This window comes from Passer domesticus, unplaced genomic scaffold, assembly GCF_036417665.1.
Source record: "Passer domesticus isolate bPasDom1 unplaced genomic scaffold, bPasDom1.hap1 HAP1_SCAFFOLD_60, whole genome shotgun sequence".
NCBI lineage: Eukaryota > Metazoa > Chordata > Aves > Passeriformes > Passeridae > Passer > Passer domesticus.
Window position 1 is genome coordinate 72,884 of NW_026990165.1, and position 25,656 is coordinate 98,539.

General features: G+C 52.0%; 1 protein-coding gene and 3 long non-coding RNA genes across 5 annotated transcripts; 2 read left to right on the forward strand and 2 right to left on the reverse strand.

Annotated features, from left to right (window-relative positions):
• Positions 1-704: 704 nt before the first annotated feature.
• LOC135292955 (serine/threonine-protein kinase pim-1-like) lies at positions 705-7,488 on the reverse strand. The gene is made up of 6 exons (XM_064406987.1): positions 7,397-7,488; positions 2,825-3,032; positions 2,641-2,691; positions 2,086-2,452; positions 1,284-1,463; positions 705-1,027 (listed from the first exon to the last, which is right to left on the reverse strand). The coding sequence occupies exons 1-6, from the start codon at positions 7,486-7,488 to the stop codon at positions 921-923; spliced, it is 1,005 nt and encodes a 334-aa protein (XP_064263057.1). The 3' UTR covers positions 705-920.
• A 1,630-nt stretch (positions 7,489-9,118) lies between these two features.
• On the forward strand, positions 9,119-11,888 carry LOC135292982 (uncharacterized). Its single transcript, XR_010355126.1, has 2 exons — positions 9,119-9,214; positions 9,760-11,888. It is a non-coding gene; the product is annotated as an uncharacterized LOC135292982 (long non-coding RNA).
• Positions 10,324-12,361, reverse strand: LOC135292983 (uncharacterized). The gene is made up of 2 exons (XR_010355127.1): positions 11,948-12,361; positions 10,324-11,850 (listed from the first exon to the last, which is right to left on the reverse strand). It is a non-coding gene; the product is annotated as an uncharacterized LOC135292983 (long non-coding RNA).
• A 130-nt stretch (positions 12,362-12,491) lies between these two features.
• On the forward strand, positions 12,492-14,833 carry LOC135292972 (uncharacterized). Of its 2 annotated transcripts, none has more exons than XR_010355111.1 (4): positions 12,492-12,667; positions 12,780-12,921; positions 13,237-13,627; positions 14,414-14,833. It is a non-coding gene; the product is annotated as an uncharacterized LOC135292972 (long non-coding RNA). The 2 variants fall into 2 exon arrangements; XR_010355112.1 differs by having other exon boundaries at positions 13,484-13,627.
• Positions 14,834-25,656: the final 10,823 nt, after the last annotated feature.

Here is a 25,656-nt window from a genome sequence, read left to right on the forward strand (position 1 = left end):
CTTGAGGAAGCACCAACCCCTGCATGTCCACCCACGGGAAAAACACACCCATGGGTGAGGGAAGCCCACGCTTTCTCCTTTCCCCCTGCACTGCCCCCCAAAATAACCATGATCTCAAAGCAAACAAGGGCAGTGGAGCAGCCCAAGCCCTTCCTTGCCTGCACAGCAAAGCAGCCCTGCAAAAGTTCTGGAGTCCCACCTCTGCTCCCACCATGGGGGTTTGTTTGTATCGGGCTGGCTGCCCCAGCTCCAGCCCAGGGCACGGTGGGTGCTGGGGGCTGTTGGCAGGGCCAGGAGCCCACTCCCATTTCGTACCCATCCCAGACCATGGCCCCAGCCCTGCCAAAAGCAGCTGGGCAGCCGACTGAAGGATCAGCTGCATCTGCCACAGCAAAGAGGGGAACCTTTGGTTCTTAGCCAGGCTGTGCAATGCCCAATTCTGGGAGCATCCCCCTGCGTGTGGACTCATCTGTAAATTCGCTGTGGAGCCAGACTTTGAAGAAGGTGCCAGAATTGAAGGCCATCATCTTCAGCTTACCAGTGGCCAGGTCCAGGGAGAGGTTGTCATCCTTGATGTCATCCTCGCTGTCTCCTGCAGCAGCAGCCCCACCTGGTACAGCTTCTCTGGGGGCTCCTTCTCCTTCCCTGGGCTCAGACCAGGCTGTCAGGGCTCTGCCCAGGGCCCCAGCTGTCAGGGAACCAGGACAAGCCAAATCAGCTGGGATGTTGGCCACCAGGGCTGGGCAGAGCAGCTCAGCTCCAGCACAAGGGCTGTGTGCTCCCATCTGATGAGCCCTGGGCAGTGACACAGGCAGGACAAAAAAGTCTGGGTTTCTTTGCTTCTCATTACCAAGGCATGTGTGCAGCTGTAACTTACCAGGGCCCTGCAGCACAGTGTGCCTGTGGCTCTCTCCCTTCTTCTAGGGCAGATGAATATCCTGCATCCAAGGATGACAGAACACCTCTTCTAATGAGGGCCTTTCCACGTCCGGCATGGATAAACACCACCTGATGAGATCTTGGCACTCTGGGCAGAGAAACCAGAAACGGCCAGTCAGTTGGAAAAGGCTTCTGTTGGCTTTGCCCCACTATTCCCATGCCCACTCCATGCTGGATGTGCTCAGAGCTGAGCCTAAACTTTCCCATCAGTTCCCTGTTTTGGAGGAGAGCAGGAGAGCAGGACATGTGCCACCTCCTCAGCAGCTGCCAGAGCGGGATGCTCCCGAGCCTGCTGCTGTCTCCCAGCACTGGCATTCCCCCCGTGCCCAGAGATGAGGATCCACCTGGAGAGAGCCGTTGTGGCAGCGAGAGCTGATGGTCCCAGCTGATGTTCTGGCCCCTCCTGAAAGGGTGCTCCCCGCAGACCATCTGGTGCAGCACGATGCCCAGGGACCAGATGGTAGCTGGCTCGCCATAGTACCAGCCAAAATGGGTCCATTCTGGGGGGCTGTATGATGGTGTTCCTGTGGAATACAGATGGAGTTCATCAGGGGGATGCTGCTGGCCCCAGCATCCCTGGGCGTGCCGGGGCTGCAGCAGTGGCACACGGGGTGACCACTGCCCTCTCACCAGCACCTGGGACTGGTGTACAAACTTTGGGTTGGAAAAGAAGCCACTGGTGTGGGAAGGGGACAACGGAAGCCCTGGCAAGACCAACCATGACAGAAACACACTTAGTGCTGAGGGAAAACCATGCCTTCATCCTCCCTGCCTGCATTGTCCCAAAATACATTATGAACCCAGAACAAACCAGGTGAGTGGACCAGCCCAAGCCCTTTCTCACCTGCACACCAAACTGGCTGGGGCACAGGTTCCAGGCCCCCCCATCTCTGCTACCCTCACCCACGGGTGTTTTTGTTGGGCTGGCTGCCCCAGCCCCAGTCCTGGGCAAAGTGGTGGGCAAAGGCTGCCAGCAGGGCTGGAAGATGGCTCCCCACCCACCCCTGCTCAAACCCAACTCGGCTGAAGACTCCGTGCCATGAAGGTCAGCAAAAGGGAGAATCCCTGCTGCCACACCCAGCTTGGGCCCTGAGATGCTGGGCCATCAGATACCAGAACCGGGAGCACAGCTCTGTGTAGGCTCACCTGCAAAATGAATGTAGGCTGTCTTTTGCAGGTAGGTGCCACAGCCGAAATCAATCAGTTTGGCTTGCCCGGTGGCCAGGTCAATGAGGATGTTTTCTGGCTTGATATCCCTGTGCAGGACCCTGCAGCTGGTGCAGTGCCGCACGGCCTCCAGCACCTGGCGGAACAGCTGCCGCGCCACCTCCTCGGACAGGAACCCCCGTGCCCGAATGAAACGGTGCAGGTCCTGAGAGTGCTCTGGGCGCTCCAGCACCATCAAGATGTCGTTGGGGAGCTCAACCCACTCCAGCAGCTGGACCACACCGGAGAAGCCATTGGACACCTTGACCTGCAGCACAATCTCCAGGGGTGCGCTGGTGCCGTCGGGCTGTGGGACGAGCACGATGCCGTCAGTGGGGCTGATGCCGTGCCGGGGGTCAGGAAGCTCTCAGCCAGCCCGGGATGCTCTGCGCCCTGCGCTGGCCCCACGCCCGCTCTCCTTTGAGGTGTCCTGGAGGCTTCCACCCTGCCGGGCCTCGGCTCATCCCTGCCCAGCACAGCACCTCGCTCACTCACCAGCTCACCCCAGTGATGGACGCGGTTCTGTGGCACCCTTTTGATGGCCACCTGCAAGCCAAGTGCAGAACAGGGCTCATCTCGCTGTCCACCCTGCCCAGCCCCATCCTCCACCCGCCTCCTCCGCCCTGCTCCTCCTCCTCCACCCCCTCCTCCTGCGCCCGCCGCCGGTCCCGCCGCTCACCGGGGCGCCGTCCGAGAGCCGCGTTGCTGCGAAGACGCTGCCGAATCCGCCCCGGCCCAGCAGCGAGCCCAGGCGGTACCGCTCCTTCAGGCGCTGCTGCGCCTTCCCTGCGGGCGGGACGCGGCTGTCAGCGCTCGGCCCGGGGCCAGCAACGGCCCCCGAGCGCCCCTCACCCGCCCCGGCCCGGCCATCCCCCGGCGTTCGCTCCCTGCAACGGGACAGCGGTGGAGCTCGGGCCGGGGGAGCTCGGGCCGGGCAAGCCGCAGCGGAGGTGGCGGGAGCGGCAACACCGCGTGTGTCCTCCGCGGGCCCCGGGAGGAGCCGGGGCCGGGCTCGGGGTCGGGCTCGGGGCCGGGGCCGGGCTCGGGCCAGGCGGAGCCAAAAGCCGGCGATGCCGCCCCAGCCCCAGGCATTGACTCCCGCCCAGCAGCACCACCGCCAGCACGGCCAGAGCCGGGCTGAGGCCAGGCGGCGGCGGGACGTCCGGGGGCGGGCACGGGGCAGCCCCGCCCGGGGCCGGGGGCGGGCCGGGGGCATGGCCCGGCCCGGCACGGGGAGAGGGAGGCGGGGAGAGGAGGGGAGACCGGGAAAGGGGGAGCGGGAGAGGTACGGGGCAGCGGGAGAGGGAGAGGAGAAGAGACTCTCAAGTTTCTTCTGTCGCTGCTGCTGCCGCCACTGCCGCTGCCGCTGCTGCAACTGAAGCTCCGGGGCCGTTTGTCCCCGTGTCCGTTTGTCCGTTGCCCGCTCGCCCCCGCCCCGAGCCCCACGTTCCCCGAGGGCAGCCCCTGAGCCTCTGCAAACACGGGAACTTTGCCGAGTTCAGCCAAGAGCCAGAGTCTGGACTCCTGCACAGTGGCTCAGGATTGCCCTCGGTCCCTGCTGTGCATTGTCCCTGCTCAGGGTCAAACACTCTCAGAGCACAATCCCTGAATGCAGAATTTGTACCTGACCCAAGCACTGCACTTATCTCTCCAGCATTGCTTTCCAAGAAAAACAGGGGAAACCAAACTCTGTGTAGGTCATGGTATCTTAAAATGTCTAAAACTTGCCAACTCATGGATCTTAGTGGTGAGATCCATTTGGAATTAATGGGATGGAGAAGTAGTGCAAGATGGAAAAGGGGAGCATAAAAATAAATTGAGAAAAACGTCTTGAATTGTTTCAGTTTTCATTTAATATCTTAAAAGCTCTTTCAGTTTTTCTAGAATCTTCTCCTCAGTCCTGTTTGCTTTTTCCAAGAACCTTTCCTGGAGAACGAGGTGCAGCTTCTGTCACAAGGTGTGCCACCAACTGCAGCTTTCCACACTGTGGGTACAGCACAACTCTTGCAGCAAAGCAGGACAAATATTTGAAGAATTTTGCAGCTTGTTCTTTTCTTTTCCTTGTGGGCTGGGCAGTTGTGCCATTGGTAAGGTTTTCATTGTTACTCTTCTACCCTAAGCAAACATGACAGGCTACCAAGAACTCTTAGGGAATGCAAGCCTGACTGAATGCAAAGAAAGAATCTCCAGAGCCTGCAGCCAGAAGTGGAGAGCTGTGTGATAATCATTCCAACACCCCCAAGGACATCTTGAAAGTGATCTAGAAGATGAAAATGGGCTGACAGAAGGAGTTTGTTTCTGTGTTCAGTTCAGATTCTGCTACATCTGAAATCAATTCTACAGTCTCCATCTAAATCAAGAGTACAATCAGTTCATGAAAAGCACCAGAACAAACTGGACCTCTAAAGAGATGACAGAAAGAATCTGAAAAGGAAAAAAGCAGGAGAAATGCATTTCTCAGCACTGCAGTACTTGCCTACCTGAAACCCTCCTCCATTTCCTCTGCATGCCTGGATCTGGCAGTGTCAGTTCTGTATTCGGTGGTGCCTCCAGCCCTGAATCCCCTCATCTACAGCCTGAGGAACCAGGAGCTCAAGGCTGCAGTGTGGAGACTGATGACTGGACATATTAGGAAACATTAAACTGCTGGCCAATTTCTGCAAATCACTTATAACAAAATTAATCTTTGATAGTTCTGTTGGTTTGGTCCATTGATTTCCCTGTCATTTTTTTTTTTTAATATTCTTCCTAAAGCTAGACCATTGTTTCTGCTATTTCTGACTTTGTTTCTCTCCACCTTTGCTGTGGCCGCAGACTGTGACAATGAGGAGGTGTGCTCTCAGTGGCTTTAAAGGAACTAAAAGATCTCCCAGCAGAGTTTTCTGCAGAGATCCCCCTTTTGTTGCCTTCTCTGGAGCTGCAGCAGCAATGTCTGTGTGCAGAGCTGGGGGCAGATCAGTGCTGGCACAGCAGCTGTGCCCAGCAGCAGCAGTACTTGGTGTTGCCAGTGCTGCTGCCGTGGCCCTGCCCCGCTGCCCTGGTGGCCCTGGTGTTGCTGCAGGGCCTGAGTGCTCTCGGGGCCGGGCACAGTCCTGGGGGTGGCAGTGCCGGGGCTGCAGCAGGGACAGGCCATGGGCACTGCTGGGGCAGCGCTGACGCCTCAGGCCAGGCCCTGGGGGCTCCAGGCTCCTTGCCCAGGCTCTCTCAAGAACACGGCCAGGCCAATGCTCAGCACAGAAAAGCCCCAGGGTGAGCAGCCCCAGGCTGGCCGTGGGCAGGCTGGGGGCAAACAGCATGGCTGGGGCTCTGCAAGGGCCCTGGGGGAGACGGGAAGGAGCAGCAGAGCAGGGGCTGATCCATCCCCAGTGCACTGCACAGCCCAGGGCAGCGTCCCAGAGCGTCCTCATGGAGCTGCCAACAACATCCCCCCTCTGCAGCCCTGGCCTCTCCCCCAGCTCACAGAGGTGCTGCATCCTTGCAGGCACAGACACGGCAGCACTGGCTCAGGAGCCCCTGTTTGCATTGCACAGAGCAGGCGGGAGCACACCCATGCTGCTGCTGTGGGGACATGAACCTGAGGCAGCACAAATGCCATCAGCCCCTGGGGCCAGCAAGGGCTGGGGGACTCCAGGGAAACCACTCAGCTTTGTCCTGGCCCCTGCAGTCAGCCAGAAAGTTTGTTCCCATCAGCTGGGAGTTTCCTGTCCCACTGCAGACCCTGTTGCTCAGAGCCAAGGCTGCCTGGCAGCCAGCCCCAAACTGCCCTGAGCATTTCCTTTGCTCCACCTTTGCTTTCTTTACCCATCCCTGATCCAGATTTCTTCCTATTGCCCAGCCCTGTTCCCTGCCCTGCAAACAGCCCATCCCTGTTTGCCCTTTCCTCTCTGGCCCCACTCCCCATTGCAGTTCCTGACTTGGCACCATGGGAACGTCCCTTGGGGAGCAGGATCATCCTCCAAGTGCTGCAGGAATTGTCTGCAGGCTCCTGCAGTGCCTGGTGCTGCTCCCTTGCCAGAGGCACCCCAGGCCAGGGGGGCACATCTGGGCTGCTGTGTCTGCCTGCGGGGCTCCCTGTTCTGGGCAATGAGGAGGAGCTGCAGAGGCTCTGCAGGACTGACAGGATGGGCTTTGGGGCTGGCAGGAGAAGCTGAGGCACCTGGGCTGCTGGAGCTTCTGAAGAGGAGGCCCAGGGCTCATTGTGGAACTGCCCCAAGGGTGGTTTCAGAGAATCACAGAATCAGCAAGGTTGGAAAAGTCCTTGGAGATCATCAAGTCCAACCTGTGCCCTGACACTGCTTTGTCTCCCTGAGCCTCCTTTTCTCCAGGATAAACCACCCCAGCTCCCTCAGCCACTCCTCACAGGACTTGTGTTCCAGACCCCTCCCCAGCCTTGTTGCCCTTCTCTGGACACGCTCCAGCCTCTCCATGTCCTTCCTAAATTGGGGGGCCCAGAACTGGACACAGCACTCGAGGTGTGGCCTCACCAGTGCTGAGCACAGGAGAAGAATCACTGCCCTGCTCCTGCTGGCCACACCATTCCTGATCCAGGCCAGGAGCCATTGGCCTTCTTGCCCACCTGGGCACACTGCTGGCTCATGTCCAGCCTGCTGTCCCTCAGTCCCTGCAGGTCCCTTTCTGCCTGGCTGCTGTCCAGCCACTCTGTCCCCAGCCTGTAGTGCTGCAGGGGTTGTTGTGGCCAAAGTGCAGGACCCAGCACTGGGACTTGCTCAACCTCACCTTGTTGGATTTGGTCCCTGGATCCAGCCTGTCCAGGTCCCTTTGCAGAGCACTCCTGCCCTCCAGCAGATCCACACTCACACCCAGATGGTGTCATCTGCAAATGTACTGATGCTGGACTCAGTCCCCTCATGCAGATCATCAGTGCAGATACTGGAATCCACGCTGGCTGGCTCTGATCCCTCAGCCATCCTGTGGGTGCCCTGTGATGGCTCCCATGGTGATCTGTTCCATAACCTTGCCAGGCACCAAGGTCAGGCTGACAAGGCCTGGAGTTCCCCAGATCCTCCTTCCAGCCCTTCTTGGGGATGGGCTCACATTGGCACCTCCACTCCTCTGGCATCTCCCTGCTGAGCCAAGTCTGATAGTAAATGATGGAGAGCAGTTTGGGGAGCTCATCCACCAGATCCCATCTGCTCCCAGAGACACCTGTGAGCACCTGAGTGGCTGAGCAGGTCCCCATCTGCTTCCTCCTGGATTCCAGGGGGCTGTTCTGCTCCCTGTGCCCATCTACCAGCTCAGGAGAACACTTGTCCTGAGGATGGCCTGTCTTATTGTTGAAAACTGAGGCAAAGAAGGGGTGAAGTAGCTCAGCCCATTCTTCATCTTCGGTAACCATATCCTTCACAATAAGAAATGCAGGTTGTCCTTACCCCTCCTTTTGCCATTAATATGCTTATAAAAACATAATCATTGTCCTTCACAGAAGTATCCATATTAAGTCCTAACTGAGCTTTCACCTCTCTCATTTTCTATCTGCTCAACCTATCAACATCCTTAAACCTTTCTTGATTTACCTGCCTCTATGTCCAAAGGTGATGCACCCTCTTTTTAACCCCTAAATTCCTTGAAAAGCTCCATGCCCAGCCAGGCCAGTCATTTCCCCCTCTGGGTCATCTTTCTGCACAAAGGGACAGACTACTCTTGCTCCTTCAAGATTTCTTTTTTGAAGTGTTTCCTTCAAAACAAAATCCTTCCTGGAACTCATTGTTTTTACGGGCTGTTTCTCTTTAAAAAATCAATACCCCAAATCTGCATCCTCAGTAGGCCAAACTCTGCTCTTATAAGTCCAGGGCAGAAAAAATTTTGATGCCCCTCCTTCTTTCATGGAATATTGAAACAACTCAATAATTTCATGGTCACTGTGCCCCAAACAGCCTCTGACCAGCACTTCTCCCACCAGCCCTTCTCTGTTTGTGAGCAGCAGGAGACAGAGCTTTCCTTGGGAGTGGGAATTGCAGGAAACCTCCCTGTTGGGAAGGATGAAAGTTTGACAAGAAAGTCTCACAGATATGTATGCTTAGCAGAAAGATTTTTGAATGTAGAAGCTGAGGAAGGAATAGAGATAGAAGCAAGTTTTGATATAGAAGAAAAGAATTGCTGAGCCAGTCTTACTGGATAACCAAGGAGGCAAAGGGTATGTTAGTTAGAAGGGGGTTTTTATGACTCAGAACAAAGGATAAACCCATCTCAAACAAGATGTTTTTACCAAGCAGAAAGATAGCACAGGCAAACAAGTCAGCAAATGTTGCAAGTAGAAAAAAGGTCTCAGAATTTTCCACTGCAAGAAAACTGAAAAACACCTTCTAGCTTAAACTATAATGTACTAACATTTAGTGATTGGAGAATACTAACATGAATATGGTAATTGTATTAGTTATGATAGGCTATAGATAAAAGTTAAGGTATAGATTGGTTCTACTGTATTAAGATGCTCAGGAGAGAAAAGTATATAATGCATTTGTAACCTAAACTAAGGGGCTCCAGGCCTGCCTGCAGCTGCAGCTGACAGCTGTAGGCTCAGGCTCTGTCGCCCACGACCCTGGAACACCTTGCATGCAATAAACTGCGTTTTGGAAGAGCCGCCTGGAGTCCCGCATCTCTCATTTAGGCTCTTACACCTCCCCAAAGCACAGCTTGGAAGGTTGAGCCTGGAGCTGAGGAGAAAGCAAAGTCCCTGCCAGGGTGGAAATGTGGTGCTCGAGGTGTGGCAGCGTGAGGCTGGGCCATGGCCGGCTCTGTGTACCAGGAGCCGGCAGCGCTGGGTGCAGGGAGCCCAGGGAGGGCACAGAAACGCTGGCTGAGAAATGCTGGGGCACAGCGAGATGGGCGAGTGCAGCCGGCCAGGGCACAGGAGCAGCACGCACAGGGGGCACAGCCTGCAGGACAGATGGCCAAGGGCTGGGCAGGGCTGGCAGGGCCACAGGCACCCAGGCCTTTGTGCCCTGGGCTCGGGCAGCGCCTCTGGAGGCCCCACAGCAGGAACTTTCCTGGCAGGGGCTGCACTTTGGCTCTCCCTCGGCCTCCCTGGCCAGGCTGGCAGGGGCTGCAGGTTTATGGCATTTGTCCTTGCTGCCCCTGACATCCCCCTGCCCCACAGAGAGCCCCGAGCCACCCGTGAGGGACAGGCCCTGCTGGCCCAGGCTGGGCTCAGGGCTTGGCCTTTCTGCTTCCCCCAGCCAGCCCAGGCCTTGCTCAGCATTGCAGTTCCCTGCCCAGAGCCCTGGGCTCCCTGCACTCCTGGCCTCAAGGATCTGCTCTCACCAGTCCCTGGGAGCCTTTGGCACTCCCTGCCCTCAGTGGGGCCCAGCCATGCTCCACGGCACTTGGAGTTTTGCTGCTGACTCCTTGAGCAGCTTCTTCATCCTTCTCTCAGTACCTGAGGCTCCTGGACCCAGCCCCAAATCCACCGTGGGGCTGATTAAAATACAGAAAGCCCTGGGGGGCTCTTTCTCTTCCTTCAATTTTCCTCCAAGTCTCCAGGGCTTGTGAAGCTGCTTGGAGTCAGTCTGGAGTTCTGTTAAGGAGGGAGATTTCAAAGTGCACCGACGGCATGATGTTTGGTTTTAATCACGTGTGTGGTTTTTTATTTTTCAGTTCAGAAAAGAGGTGAAAGAACGATTCCCCAGGTGATCTTGATGCTGAATGTCTCCCTAGGAGATCTGGGCATGGAGAGGAACAAGCCCCTTGCAGGCTGACCCATTTTGGACAACCTGCTCCTCACCCCAGCCTCACCATGTCTGACATGGCCCACCTGGGACTGACATCCCAAAACATAAAAAAGTATGCATTTTAAAAATAAATAAGATTGATTAATTTATAAAATTATAATTATAGTTTTTTTAATTTATATTAGTATTACTGTATATTTCTATTACCTTTGATATTTATGTGAAAAATTGAATACATTTTTAGCAGTCAAAAAATTATTTGTCATTGGTTTTAAATAAAACAATTCCTTTCATTAAATCATTGACCACTACTGGCCATTTATTTCTCCTTCTTAATGCTAATTAGTGCTATTTTTAGATCTTTTGACATATTTTTTTATTATTTTCATGGACAGGGTAAAAGGGGCCACTTTGGGGTCCCTGGAGACATTTCTGGGGCACATTTGGGGCAGTTTTGGGTCTGGGCAGTATGATAAACAAGTCCACTGAATTTAAGGATCAAATAATTATCTTTATTATTTTGCAAGCAAGAATAAGCAAGGACAGCTCTGGGCGGCCCGGAGTCTCCGCTCCACTTTGGCTCACAAAATCCTATCCCCTGAGTCCACCTTTTATTGCCTTCTTCTCCGGGTTTAGGGATGACGTGATCTGTCTTCTGCTCTTGCTCGTTCAGTTGCTCGGGGGTCTTTTTCTGCCTTCTGGTGGTCGTGGGATGAAGGCTTAGTCCCCCTTAGTCTTCCTCTTTGTGAATGCTGAGTGAACTTATGCCTTATAAGGCATATCTATACAGAACACTATACACTTTCTGCAAGCTAAGCAATTCTTACTAGTACTATACACTTTCTGCAAGCTCAGAAATTCTAGCGAGTTTAAGGATTGCTATTACAGCTGCTTCTCATTACTTTCTTTTCACAAGGCATAACTTTACAATGGAATTCCCAAAGCACTATAGTAAACCAGCAACCATATGTATCTGCACGAGAAGTTTTTTGGCTATTTAACTATTGTTTTATATTGTATAGTTATTTAGCTATTGATTTAATTAATGAACAAACGTATTACTACTTATTACAAATCCCCCATTTCTTTTTTTACCAATTTTGTTCATTAAATCTTTCTAGTTCTTTCTTAGCAAGCATTAAATGAGCTGCCTCATCAGTTAAGCTATGTGCACTAATTATAGGTGCTAACTTCCTTAGTTTCTTCATCATATTCCAATTCATAATGAATGGAACTGCTGACAAAATAAAACCAAGCACAGTCAATATCAACAGAACAACAATGGGATGGCATATACTGTTTAGGACCCCTGCGGCATTAGGAGACCAACCGAAAAGGGTATCCCACTGGATGTCACTCTGGAAATGCCAGTGGCTCTGGAAATGCCAGCTGAGAGCTCTGGCAGTGACTGACACTGCACTGAGAGGGGCCACAGTCCTGCAAGGGGCTTTCATCAGGAGCAAAGAGCAGCCTGGAGGGTGGGCAATGCTGGATCTGTACCACTGCGTGCTCATCCTTCACCTGAATGTGGAGCTGCCCCCAAAGTTGCCATGGATCACTTTTTCTTTTTCTCCTCTTGGGTATATTTTGGAGCAGCTGTTCTATGTGGCTTTTAATGGTGATCCTGTGGCAAGCAGCCATTTGCCTGCTGTGCTATCCTCACAACTAATACTAACTCCTCATTCCCTGTAGTTTTATTTGGGGTTTTTGATCTATTTGTTGGACTGGTTTGCGTGGGTTTGTTTGTTTGTATGGGTTTTTGTCTGATTTGGTTTGAGGATTTTGTTTGCTTTTTTATAAATGACTGGTGAAGTTTTCCAAACTCAAGAAAATGTAAAGCAGGCTCGACTTTGCAGAAATTACTTTGGGCTGGGTTTAGCTGCATCCCCCAGGCTCAGGATCACTAGTATATTTTCAGGTTTTGCTCTGCATATCAGCCTGCCCACTCTCCGCTTGGTGTTTCACAAATGGAGAAGACAATGGACATTGTGCCAAGCTTCCTTTCAAACAGAAAAACCTGGGTCAGCATGACAGAAAAGAAGAAACAAAAAATCACCAGTTAGAAGAGAACCAGTGTCCCACCATCTTCCTCTCCACTGTTATTAATTTTGTACATTTAGAGGCAAACGTGGGTCTAAAGCTTGCATCTCTCAGTTCCTGATGCTATTTGCTACCCTGCAGCCTTGACTGGCCCTGATGTGACTGACAGCTGGGCAAGTGGGACTGGGGATGCTCAGCCTGGAGAGAGGAGACACTGGGAGGCCTCACTGTGGCTCTGCAGGACTGGAAGGGTCCCGCAGGAAAGAAGGGGACAGAGTGTTCAGCAGGGCCTGTGCTGACAGGACAAGGGGGGATGGCTTTCAACTGCAGCAGGTTGATTGAAGCTGCATCTAGGGAAGCTGCTCTTTTCCACTGGGGGTGGTGGGGCACTGGCCCAGGCTGTGCACAGAGGCTGTGCATGCCCCATCCTTGGCAACAGGGCTCTGAGCAGCACGCTCTGGGGGAAGACTGCTCAGCTGGGAACAAGATGTTGTTCTTCAGGCTCCCTTGCAAGCCCAACCGTTCAGGGACTCCATCATTCCATGGTCTCCACTGTCCACTTCAGATGGAGCCTGGGAACTGTGATGTCACAGCCCACGCTCCAGCTGGAACGTCCAGCGCCCAGCAAAGAGCACAACACAACCCTTGGCTGCTGTGTTTGCACACTCTTCACCCTGCTCCTGCCCACTCTGCTTGTCACCTGCCCCCTGATAACCCCATCACTCCTGAAAGATCCTGAGTGCCTGGATTTTGTCATCCAGCCCTGCAGGATGCTCCCATTTGTCCTGAGGAAGGTATGGTGCCATTCCATGGAGGTGGACACTCCCCACCTGCCTGGGTGGGCTGGAGCTCTGTGGGCATGGAGTGGGACAGGGACCCCACTCTGAGGTTTTGCTACCTCTGCAGGCTGTCCCAGACAGAGAGGAGGAGATGGAGGTAGATGCAAAGATTGATATGGAGGAGGAGATGGAGGTGGATGTGGAGGTGGAAGAAGAGATGGAAGTGGATGTGGAAGAGTCCATTGAGGACATGGACATTGATTAAGAAGGTGAGGAAGAGGCCATGATCTTGGCATGAAGAGTAATGCCAGCAGCAGGACAGGCAGAGTGGGTCTCCTGCTGCCAGGCTGGGGCTGGGCTGGGTGCTCCCTGCTCAGGGACATTGTACCAGGGCACTGGATTCTGGTGGCCATCCACAGCCTGTCCTGTGCCTGCTTTGCTCCACACAAGCTCCATGCCAGACCCAGCCAGGCTCAGTTCTGCTAGCAGAGTCCTGCTGCTGGGCCAGCTGTGCCAGCCTAGGGGCACATGCAAGAGCCCTCTGTGCCTGACTGGAGTGACCGTGGCATTTGCTTTTCTTCCAGGTGCGATGGACATCATGGACAGAGATGTCACCCTTTTGTACATACCTTTTACATTTTGTTGTTGTCTTATATGTTTTAGGGCTTTTTGTCTTCTGTAAATATGTTGCATCTATTTTTGCTAGATAGGTTCTTATGTATATATGTTCTATCAATTGTTGTTGTTACAAATATTCTTACAAAGTAAATGTGTTCTGTATTTTTGCTGCTGTTATTCTGTAATAAACAAATTTTATTTTTCACACCCCAGTTCTCCTTGCATTTGCTTCAGGCACAGGCAGCATTTTGCAAAGTTGTAGTTTCCACTTGCTCCAGGTTCCCAGGGCTGGAGGTCCCTGGCATAGCCACCCCAGGAGTGGGGGTCCCTGTGCACAGAGGGATCCCACTGACAGAGGTGAGCCTCTCTTGCAGTTTCTCTGGACACACTTGGGAGCTGTAGGGGCAAAGCCCAGTGTGCCCTGGCCCACGGATCCCATGTTGGAGCAGGGCTGAGCCTGTGTGCTCCTGCAGAGCCTCAGCCATGGCTCTTCCCTGGGCAGCCCCAGGGCTAAGGAGGGTGCACTGGGCTGTGGGCAAGCCCTGCTCCTGGGCACCCTGAGGGGCTGGAGCCAGCCTGGAGGGAGCCTCAGCCCTACATGGACCAAGATTTCCTTTGGAAAACCCCCTCTGTCCACAGACTCTGGTGAGCACAAGAATTGATCCTCCTAGTTCAAGGTGTGACCTTCATTGGCACAAATGTGTCCTTTGCACTTTCTAGCACAGCAAATGTCAGTGCTTGTAATCCCTGTTCTGCACACTCTGCTCAGGCAGCAAAACTCCTGAACCTGAGGGAACATCTTGAATTAGCACCAACCTGCAGAGAGCTACAGGGGGAGAACCTACCCCCAAGCACCCAGAGAAATACTTGACACTGATAGTCTGGGGCAGAGCTGACACTAAAGTATTTTAATGCCAAGAGAGAGGCAAAGAAGAGATGGAAAAGAATAAGACATCTTCTCAGTCAGTGGGAATGGCTTGAAAGGGGGGCGGGGTGGGGGTGGATTCATGGCCAGCTGATCCAGTTGACACCCCCTCTCTTCTGGCCATGGCCAGAGCTGGGTGGGATGGCCCTGGCAGGATGGTCTCCTAGGATTCCCACAGATCCAGGCTCTAACTGTGGCTCTGTTCCTCTCCCTTCCAGCCCTTCAAGCCCTGAGGAGAGATGACAGCCCTTCCCAGAAAAACATAGTTGTTAAACAGATATTCAGTTGGAGAGTTACAGAACTGGCTCAGAAGAACCAGTGTTTGTTGAAGACCTGCAAATGCCATGGAAGATGAGAGTGCCTTGAGACCAGAAGAGACCAGCTGGAGCTCCAGGCACTGCTGATGATTGGCACAGCTAAGCCTGTGGGAAACTTGCATGGCTTCAGCCCTCTCCCTGCTTATAGATAGCTCCCTCCCTCCAGCCCTCAGACTCTGCCCATCCCTTCTTTTTCCCTCCACTCTCCCTCCCTTTTCACGGCTCTTTCCCTCTAGTCCTCAGATCCTGCCCTTCCCCTTTTCCCCACCCAGCTCATTCCTTTGCTTCGCCTTCTATTAATAAACAGTTTGGCTTCTTCACTTTGCCTGCATCCCTGTGGAGCTGAAGCAGAACAAATCCGGGGCCCTGGGACACACAGGCCCCTGCTGCCATTCTCTGCCACACCGTGTTTTGTGCACAGACCCAGAGGAACGAGGGCAGGTCAGGCTGGCACGGTCCCTGTGCTGAAGGTGCAGTTCCACAACCCTGTGCAGGTACAGATCCTGCTGAGCACACGGAAGGCCAGCAGTGGCACAAGGAGTCTGTGTGTCAGGAGTGAAGTCGTGTCTAAGGCCCTGCCACATTTGATCCGCTGTTCTGCACGTCAGCAAGATAATGAAGAACAGACACTGAAGGAAACCTTATGGTTGAACTGGTGGGAATGTGACCCTTGAGAGAAACAATGGATTGGTCAATTGATGCGAAGTTAACCTGTGAAAGGGGAACAGCACACAGTGGAGCTGTGGTTGGCATGGAGGTGGTATCAGAAGCCATTGCAGCCTCATCTGATGCACTGGCCAAGCGTGAGATGACGTCCTAAGTGGAAAAACTGCAGAGGAGGAGATGTCAGGCCTGGTTCTGGTGTGGAGGGATGAAAAGGACAAAATGCACGCCCTGTTGATGCAGGGGATGCCCTGAAAGTGGGTGGCCTGCCTGCCTCTCCCACTGCAGCACCATGCTGAGATCCCCCGAGAGGAGCCCAGTGCTCCTTGCTCCTCTCTGCTGACACGTGAGCCTTTGTCTGGGTTCGGGGTGGCCCTGGCTGTGTGAGGGGGGCTACGTGGGCACGAGACAGCCGGTCCTGTCCCTCTGGGTCCCAGCAGTGCCTGGCAGCTGTCCTGCATCCACGTCAGGATGCTGGCCAAGAGCGGTCCAGGAAGCTGAGGCACAGGTCAGGGCCCATGGTGCTCCCTCAGGATACAGCAGTCCCGAGGGGTCTCCCTAATTCAAAGAAATCTGCAGACAAATGCATTGTCCACCAAAAGCCCTTTTATTGAGCTGACGGGAGGGCAGGGGTCTGCACCCACCAAAATGCTTCTCTGCCATGTATAAATTTCAGTGGGTTGATGTAGGAATTGTATCAAAAATACCATCCATCTTTACCCTGCTGAGGTGATTGCATAGGCAGGGGGTTAGAAATACATTCTGTCAGATTCCTGTACTTGAAGCTGATGTCCAGGCGCTGGCCAGAGCGGTCTCCATGCCCTAAAGCAGCACTTCTTCCTCATGGCTTCCCTGCACAGGGCTCATTCCCTACTTGCCCTTCTTTCTTCTGCTAGAATGTGTGGAATGTGTCTAAAGCTTTTTTCAAGTCCCTCTCCTGTCAAGTTAGGCCCCCAGGTTTTTCTTATGCTAACTGGTGCTAAGTACTTCCCTGTGTCTGTGCTAAGTACTTGTTTGCTTATGTGAATTGCTTGTGCTTATGTCAAACAAAGGCCTTGTTTCATCCTCCCCTTCTCTTTATCCTGATGCAAATTCTTTTGCAAGATTCCCTCCACAGTCCACAGGACATATGTACTGTTATGCTGCTCTTTTAATTTTCTACCACATCCATAGGTTCATGATGGTTAAGAGGAGGGTTATTTTTTTTTTTTTTAATTAGAACTGGTTTGCTGAGGAAGCTAAAAATCTGAGGAGCTGTTGGTGATTCCAGATTTGACCATCACAAGAAGACATCTGACTCATGATGTTCTCTGTCTTTCTCTATTTTGGTGATGATTTAGATAATTTCTTTGATAGCAATTTGAGTGTCCATAAGGCTCTGTGAGATGCATTTTTGACTTCTGCCACTAGCCATTCTATATTAGGCTGGTGCAGCATTTCTTTTAGAACATCAATGATCCTTCCAGTTTGGAATTTGGGTGCTTTGTGATACACATCGTACGCATTCGGCATAAGCTCAAGAGAAGTTATTGTGTGGTGCAGCTCAAATAACATCTACTTTTGGTTGTGAGTTACAAATAGAGACGTTATCATTAGCAGTTTCATTTAATGAATCTGTTGTAATAGTTGTGCAAGCAGATCTCACCCAGGCACATCCCCTTCCCACATAACATACCTGTGACTGTGCATGGGTTACTGGGCTCATTTCACAAATACAAGGGCTGCCCTCAGTGTGCAGACACTGATCCTCTCTGTCAAGCCCTACATTTTTGCACACAAAATTCAGTGCATCCCTTGGCACACATGCTTTGATACTAAGAGTTTGCCAGTTTCCAGTTTTCTTGTTGAAAATGGCCCACACATTATCCTGAATGGGTGTGACAGTTACATGAGTTCTTATAGCTCAAAGGGCCAAAATTGGAATTACACAGTATTTTGTTGCATTCTTAATAGTTAATGTAAAAGACTGCAGGGTTCTGTTCATTCTGTGTGAAACTGACCAATTGCCACCAAGTGTGGAAGTCTTTTTCAAATTCCTTTGTGGTTTCATTTTTAGGCATGATTTAGTTAATTCTCTTGGCAATTTCCCCAGCTCTCCTTTTTCTAAGTTTTCCTGAGATTACAGACCATAGCCACAGCTGAGCTTGTCTACATTGAAATGCTAAAGAAATGTTGCCCTGTAGTTTTTCCATAAAGCCAACAACTGCTGGAAACAATCCTGCTGTGTATTGTTGGCCAGGGTGGTTAATAGGTTAGCTGCCAGGCTGTAGGTCTGGGCAAGTGTTAGCAGGGCTGATCTGAGAGGCGTTTGTGTCTGTCCAATATAAAAACTCACAGTGCTTCATTTATTGGCTAAGACTTCTTGATCAATAGAATTTCATATTCCCAGTTCAGACCCAAACCGTCCCCTTAAGCCTTTTTTAGACCTATGATTTGGTGTCTGGGAATGTATCCATGACTCCCAGCCTTTTAGGCTTTGCTGTATGAACGGGTAGTATTGCTGTTTAATTTTGGATCTATTAGCCTGTATTTTTACCTCCAGGTTTTCAGAGAGAACTGTGGATTTAGAAGCAACGATTGTTCATTTACTTTTCTTACCACAGAGTGAAAGACTTTATTATTTCACATATGGGTCCCGTGCTATGCCATTGTTTGCTCATGTAAAGTTGTTTGTTTTAATTTTAAATGCCTATTGTGTGACCCATTCTGTTTTGCTCCTTGTCGAGTACCCAAGGCATGGTAACTGGTTTCTTCAGATACATTGCCTGCCTTTAGGCAAGCGTTTCAGAAACCTTCAGAAACCTTACACTGGCCCCTGGTAGTATTACAAAGGACACTACTTTACTAAATTTCCCAGTACAAATGGCTGAGTATTCTGAGTACCTCAGCCCACAAGAGGATGTAGTTGTGCTGTCAGGATTCCATGCATATCTGGGTTGCCATCACACAGTCATGACATTGGGCATGATATACCCTAACAGGATGATTGTGCTCCAGGCTTCCCCTCCAACTTGATTGGTGACTATTTCTGATGGCCTGGAATATGCCAAGAATGAAATTCAATTCTCAGAAGCAGATGCTCTGTGAGACCTGTTCCATGTACTAAGCATACCAGCAGGACGATTTATTATTCTAGTGGCACAAGAGCTGCCTGCTGGAAACAATATTTGTTGGGTTGCATCCCTGGCAGGCTCAATTCCTGTATCTCTGTGTGATGATGGTCCTCCCACCCCACCTGTGCACTGCAGAAGAAGGGAACTATCTTGTGCTAGGTTATAGTCTCCCATTTTAATTTGCATAGCACAAAAATCCTGATAGGAACCACATGAAAATGGATTCACACGCTGCTTGTTAGAAAGGTCACGGATGTGCATGGTCACTGTAGTAATCTCATCTAAAAGAGGTTTTGTGAGTTTCAAATTTACACGCCATAGAGGTCCTGCTTTCAGGTGGGTCAAGAAAGGCCGGCATGGAGTCAGGTTTTCATCAATCTTCAACTGCTTGGTCATTAATCCTTAAAATGGTGTAAAGTGTTTTTACCTTATTAATCCCTTTTAGCCAATTAGGTCCTGAATATTTTTGAGTGTTCCATCTAGCAGGATCTCGCAGGCCAAGGAGATCATGATGGTAGTGACAGTCACCTACTGTGGCTTGGATTCTGATCAGAAATATCGGGAAGACAATGATGGTGTGAAGCGCATCTTGCTTTCTTCTGTTCTTTCTGAGGTCCACTTGTGGACTCCACTTGCCTTTTGCAGAAGTCTTTTAATTCTGGAATAGTGTAGCCAAGAGGTTAACGCTTCAAGCTTTAAAGGCTGTATAAGTGATTAAAAGTACCAATTAGAGTCCTTTCCATTTTGGGATAAGAGGCTTTCCCCCAGGGGATTTGATGTATACCTGGTCCCCAGGCTGGATTTGTGGAGAGGAGCATCCTCTTGCTCCTCTGCTCAAAATGTGTTGATTTATTTGCTGCAGCTGTTGTGTCAGTTGCACAGCATGGTTCTGCAGATACCCCTCCCCAACTTGTACAGTATCTTCCCCTTGATAGTAATGCTTATATGGTCTTCTGTACAGTATTTCAAAGGGATTCAGATTTTCTTTTGTTCTTGGTCTCCTGGAATCCATAATAAAGCCAAAGGTAGGGCCTGGGTCAAGGTATGTTGGCCCCTTGTCCAATTTTGACTATTTGTTGTTTTAGCAGACAATTCCTCTTTTCCACTTGGCTGCTGGCCTGGGGCCAATACAGCATGTGTAGGTGCCCGTTGATTTGGAGCTTACTGCAAAGTTGCTGTGCAATATTTGCTAGGAAACGTGGCCCTCGATCAGAGGAGATGTCTAAAGGCACTCTGAACCAGGGCATTATGTTGTTCATCAAAATCTTGACAACTCCTTTGGCTTTATTTCTTTGGGTTGGGAATGCCTTAGGTCACGCTGAGAAGGTATCAGTGAAATGTAAAAGGTATTTATAGCCCCCTTTTCTTGGCAATTCAGAAACATCAACTTGCCAGTGCTGTCTAGGATCTTCTCCTTTGTCTACTGTGCCAAGCTCAACTCTAGTCCTAGTTTGTGGATTGGTTCTAAGACATTATTTCACACCCTTGGGTTACCAGCTTTCCACTAGAGTACAGGTTGCATCTTACTCTTGTCCTTATCAAATAATTATGTAAGGCATCCCCTTCCCACTGTATACAATTATGTTCATCCTTAATTAATTTTCACAATGCTTTTTCAGGTATAACTGTCTATCCCTGAGGAGTTGCAAAAACAATATGTTTCTGTTCTGCTCGTAAATTCCTTGCTAATTCTAGATCTTTCTTATTATACGACATACATCATTGTCATATTGTTCCTTACCTTTGGGAATTAGTGCCTGAACCTCAGCATGGCTTTGTTCTGCTGCTCTTTTTGCAACTTGTTACCCCTTTTGGGGTCTGTTTCTTCTTTCTGATGTCCTTTGCAGTGCATATCTGCAACCTCTTGAGGTACTAGTACTGCCTCCAGCAATTTTAAGATTTCTTCTTGATGCTTAATTTGCTTTCCTTGAGCTGTCAATAATCCTTTTCTTTCCAAACTGCTTCATGGCACCGATTACTCTGAAGGCATACTTGGAATCTGTTCATATATTGATCCTTTTTCCTAAGGCTGGTCAGAAGGTACAGCTTAAAGTGATTTTCTCTGCCTTCTGAGCTGACTTGTCTAGGGCTTCTATCCCCTATTGCTCCATGCTAATTGTATATCCCCATTTTCACTGATCTGCTCTTACAAAGCCACTCCCATCTTTGTACTGAGATTCTGCTCCTGGATTTGGGCTTTCTTTAAGATCTGGGCAGCTGGAATAAAGTGGACTTCATGGTTTTGATAAGTCATGCTACAAAGGTTCCTTGTCTGTCTGGTGAGTGGCCAGGAATGCTGCTGGATTAACTAGAGAAGAGATTAGTTTGGTAATACCACATTGTTCCACCAAAACTGCCTGATGTTTAAGCAATCTGGAGGGTGAAAGCCAACGCTCGCCCACCCTTTTGCTCAAGAAGTGCTGCTACTGAATGTGAGATAAATACAATTATTTGTTGGCCTAGAGTGAATTCTCAGGCTTTTTGGATGTTTGAAACAAGAGCAGCAACTGCTCACAGTCAGGCTGTCCCCTACTCACTTCATCCAGTTGTTTTGAGAAGTACGCTATTGCTCTCTTCTATGGGCCAATTGTTTGGGCCACTACAAGGACTACAATCTCTACGCCCCCTACACAACAAACAAGGGATCAGAGGGTTACAAGGAGCATAGGGCATCAGCCACTTTGCTTTCCCTGCCACTCCTGTCATCGGAAAGTGGAAATGCAGGTAGAGCTACTGTGCTTGGTTCCTGTCAGGTTGTAAATCTCATTCGTGTCAGAGTCACTCTGGCCTTTCTCACCATCTACTTCTTCCTTGTCCTTCACCTGCCAAGCCCCTCCAGGTGACAATGGAAATGCAGTTCCACACATTCACACTCTTTCATATAACACAAAAGGGTTCTTAGGGGCTTTCCCACAAACTAGAAAATTGTCTGAGCGCTTAAGGTGCTCCGAGCATCCAAAAGATATCATCCTATTGCTGGAAAAAAATTCCCAGCGAGGCTGGGAATGAGGTGATCTCTAGGGGACAAAATTACTTTTGAGGAAAAGTCTGAGTAATTTCTAGAGGGCACATAGAGATCATTATGGGACCAAACCTGAGATAAATGTTAGGGGAAAGAAAGAAAGAACACTTGGGGGGTAAAATCTCAGGTTATCTGACTTCCCAGCACCTCGTCCCTTGCCCCAGCAGGGGAGCTTTGCCCTCCCTGTCCCCAGCCAGCCCAGCCTGAGCACCTCAGGGCTGTCCCCAGCCTCCTGATGAGGCCTGGCCTCGAGGGCTTCTGCCGCAGGCCTGGCAGACGCTGTGGGGAAGCGCCAGAGCAGCTGGGTGCCAGGAACAAGGCGGCTGCCTGGGGGCTGCTTGTGGCCTCCGACACCCAATTCCTCAGGGCTTCCCAGTGCTCCAGCCCCTCAGGAGCCTCCTGTTGTTCTGCCAATTGACAGAGGCCATTTAAAGGACACCTCACTGGAAATCATGTTCTTATTTTACTGTGAATATTAAGGAACCACAGTGAAAGATGATACATTCAATAAAAATGTGTGCTTGGTTTTAGTGAGAAGCAAAAACAAGCAAGGCAGTGCACCTCAATCAGTACTGTAAGAGAGAAAGGAGAGTGATTTAGAAAGATGCATCACAATTGCCTGAATTGTTTATCATCTTGTAGATCCTCAGTTCCTGGGGGGCCCTGTTTTGCACCAAGGACCTGGAGAACCATTCCCAGCAATTGGGAAAATCCTAGGTGGTCCATCCACCCATAGATGAGGTCTCCAAATTTGCCCCAAAAGTCAGTCCACCTTTCATAGGCCAAAAAGTGCAAGTCCAAGTGACTTGATTATATTTTTAGCCCAGAAACACCTGGAGGTGATGGCACACTTCACAACCAGCAGGGGACACAGCTCGGCCAAAGGCCAGACCTCTGCTGCGAGGGCTTCCCTTAAAATACCCTACAAACAAACCTCTATTCAAGTCAGTTGGGAAAGTTTCTTAAAATGACACATTTCTGCCACATAATTACACAGGGTTATGTGACAGTTTCTTAAGCAGCTGGTTTGGAGTCAAACAGCCAGCATCAAGAGTCCTTGTCATCTATTTGTAGCTACATCACACTTAGGGGGATTTGAAGAAGTTTGGAACGAGTTAGAGACCGGATCTCTGAGTTTTTTAGATGATGCCATTTCTTTTTTTTATTTTTGACACAGACAGGAAGGGTGAGTTTGGCTCACATCTCTACCGCATGGCTCACAAGATCACAAGACTTCTAATTACAAGACCTTTTAAGGATTTATTGGCCAATAAAACACTGCCAACAAGGATATTTTGTTTTGGACCCAATCCTTCAACATTTCACTTTAGGGACTCATGCTACACTGTAAGCTTCCTTAGCCAATCATGTTATGGCAAACAAACCTACAGCACTGCATTCTCCACTTCTTGTTTACTTTTGTAACTACTTTTATTTTTTCTACATCTTAAAGTCTAAAACTTTAAACTTTCCTCCACTTAGCTTCATGTGTCACTGCTATGAACTCTAAATCCACATTCTCGCTTCCAGCTACTAAATTTGGAAACCTTTTCCAAGGTCTCAGATCAAATCCTGTCTTAAATTTTAAGCTTTGCTTACAAGACCAAAGGTCTGAGAATTCCCTACATTTCGGGTTCCAACAGCACTGATGCAGTGAGTTACAGAGTGCCCAGGACCTGTCTTGTAAGTCAACTCCGTCAGGAACAAGGCGGATGCCAGGGGGCTGCTCATGGCCTCTGACACCCAATTGCTCAGGGCTTCCCAGTGCCCCAGCCCCTCAGGCTCTCCCCCAGCCCGGCCAAGCTGCCCGGCAGCAGCGCCGCAGCCCCACAGGAGCTCCAGAGGAGCCCCAGCCAGAGGCACCTGGGAGCCCTCAGCAATGCAGCCAGCAGCACACGGCCAGGAGGACACGGATGGCGCTTCCTGCCTGCCACAGGACTTGTGGCCATCTCCAGGCACCGCTCCAGCAGGGATCCCCGCAGCTCCGGCCCTGCCCACCCGCTCTGTCGGCAGCACAAAGGCTTCAGCAGAACCACCACAGGCCAAGGGGCTTCTGGCCATTGTCCCTGCAGCACTGCACGCCTGGGCAGCTGGCTGAGTGCAAGCACCATTTTCCCCCTTCAGGGACCCCTCAGCTTGCTCTGCTGCTGAGCACAAGCATCTTTTTCACCGTTTCCTCTCTCTTGCCCTGCAGATCCTGGGCAGCAAAGAAAAGCTCCTGGGAGTCTGTGTATTATAACACATTCTATATTTACAGAAATTCAAAAGAGGAAAAAAAAAAAAAGAAAAATCTTAAAAGATAAAGGAAAATTCCCACTGGCTAGGATTGCCCCCACCAAGTGTGCCTTGCCCATCAGTTCTCCTCAGAGCTCCGGCAATGCAGCCAGCCGAGCCCTGACAGACGAGGCCGACTCTTCCATGCCCTGCGCAGCTGATCTTGCAGCCTCTGGAAGATGGAATAGTGCCCACGCTGAATTGCCCGGAGGACATGCAGTGTTTGAAGTGCCACCTCTGACACGGCACTGCTCATATCCTCGGTCAGGGGTTCAAGGGCTGCATGAGAGAGGAACAGAGCCACGGTCAGGTCCTGGATCTGCACAGAGACGAGGAGAGCCCCCTGCCAGGGCCATCCCAGCTGGCTCTTGCCATGGCCAGGAGGGAGCAGGGACCAAGGGGATCAGCCCAAAGCGGCAGGCCAGGAATGCCCCACATGGCCCTGAAACCTCTGTGCGTTCAGCCACGGGAGCAGAGCCCTGCACAGCCGGGGCAGGGCTTGTAACTCTCCCTGCCAGTCCCTGGTGTCAGCCCACTGCCCTCACTCACCACTGCAGATCATCAGGAGCTCTCTTGGCTGCCCCCTCAGGTGCCGCCCGGCCATCCCTGTGAACACAGAGCCTGTCACGGCGGCAGCGGCACAGCTCCCTGCCAGCGGCGCTGCCAGCGCTGCGGCCACACGCCCTGCTGGCCCGGCAGGGCTCAGCCCGGGCCCTTGCCGCACGCTGCCGCCCAAGGGCACGGCTGCCAGAGGGCGGCAGCAGCGCCCGGGCCAGGCGGGGCTCCACGGCGCCGGGCCTGGATGGCACTGCCGGGGCAGCGGGCGGGGCTGGGGCCGAGCTGCGGCGGGCCGGGGAGGGAGCCCGGCCTCGGGGCTCACCCATGAACCTGATGGCCGCCTCTCGCAGGGGCTCCTGGGGGCTCTCCAGGTAGCGCAGGGCCCGGCGCAGCTGCTCGGCCGCTCGGCTCGTGTCCTCTGCCAGCTGCAGAGAGCGGCAGCAGGGAAGGCTTGGCGCGGGCTCAGCCCCTGTGGCGGGCACTCCCTGCGCCCAGCCCCAGCCTCCCCTGCCCGCACAGCCCTGAGGCGCGGCCAACAGCCGCTGGCGCCGGGCTCCGCAGGGGGCAGAGGGCCGGCTGCTGCCCGGGGAGCCGCGGGGCCGCCCCGCAGCGCCGCCGGTTCTTAAAGCTGTTCTTACCAAGACCTCGGCAAAGGCCAACAGCTTCTCTGTCTCCACCAGCTCTTTGAGATCCCACCTCTGCAGGAACCCGCCGCACAATGCAGCGTTTCCTGAGAGGCCTGGAGAGCAGCAGAGACCCAGAGATAGCCCCACAGCCCAGGACACAGGACTCACATCCCTGTGCCACAGCCTGGAGGAGGCTGCAGCTCGGGATGTGAGCAGGGCAGCCGGCAGCCCAGCCCCCTGCCAGGGGGACACTAGCAGCCCACGAGTCCTGACCTCTGCCACACGCTGATTCTCATCATGGCAGTGGAAGAAGAGTGCAGGAAGGCTCTGGCACACCACTGACTTAAGAGGCTTTTTTCCCTCCTCTGCTACCAAATCCATCACCTTGAAGAAGAGGTCAAGGGAAAGCAACTGCACGTGGCTGTTGTCCTGAATGAAAGAAAAAACCTCAGCGCCATCTACTCCAGGCCCACCTGAAGAGTACAAAAAACCACAGTGCACAAAGTTTCTGGGCAGCACCCAGTGCCCCAGGCTGGGGATACAAAGCCTTACGTGGTCGAAGAGCAGCAGGAGAGCCTCAGCCAGCTTCGGGGCAGTGGTGCTGGATACCAGCATGTCTCTGCTCTTGAGCAAATTAGTGAACACAGAGAGCGTCATGCCGACCAGCTCTCCGTCTGCATCACCCAGCAGCTCCAGAAGGCTTGGAGACAGAGTGCCCATTCTCCTGGCCTGTGTGGAACACAAGGCTGTGCTGGGAAGCCATGGATGGCTGCACCGCCAACAGCGCCCGGGCACTGCGACCCCACCCTGCTGCTGCAGGGCCCACAGGCCAAAGGCCTGCCCCAAAGCAGTGGGGCCGGTGAGGCAGGAGAGCTGGGAGCAGCTGCC

Coding starts and splice junctions, on each gene's coding strand:
- LOC135292955 (XM_064406987.1), bottom strand. CDS start 7,488: ATGAAGAATGGGCTGAGCTACTTCACCCCTTCTTTGCCTCAGTTTTCA. Junction 2,453..2,640: donor TCCATCACTGGGGTGAGCTG/GTGAGTGAGCGA, acceptor CTCGTCCCACAG/CCCGACGGCACCAGCGCACC. Junction 1,464..2,085: donor AGCCTACATTCATTTTGCAG/GTGAGCCTACAC, acceptor TGTATTCCACAG/GAACACCATCATACAGCCCC.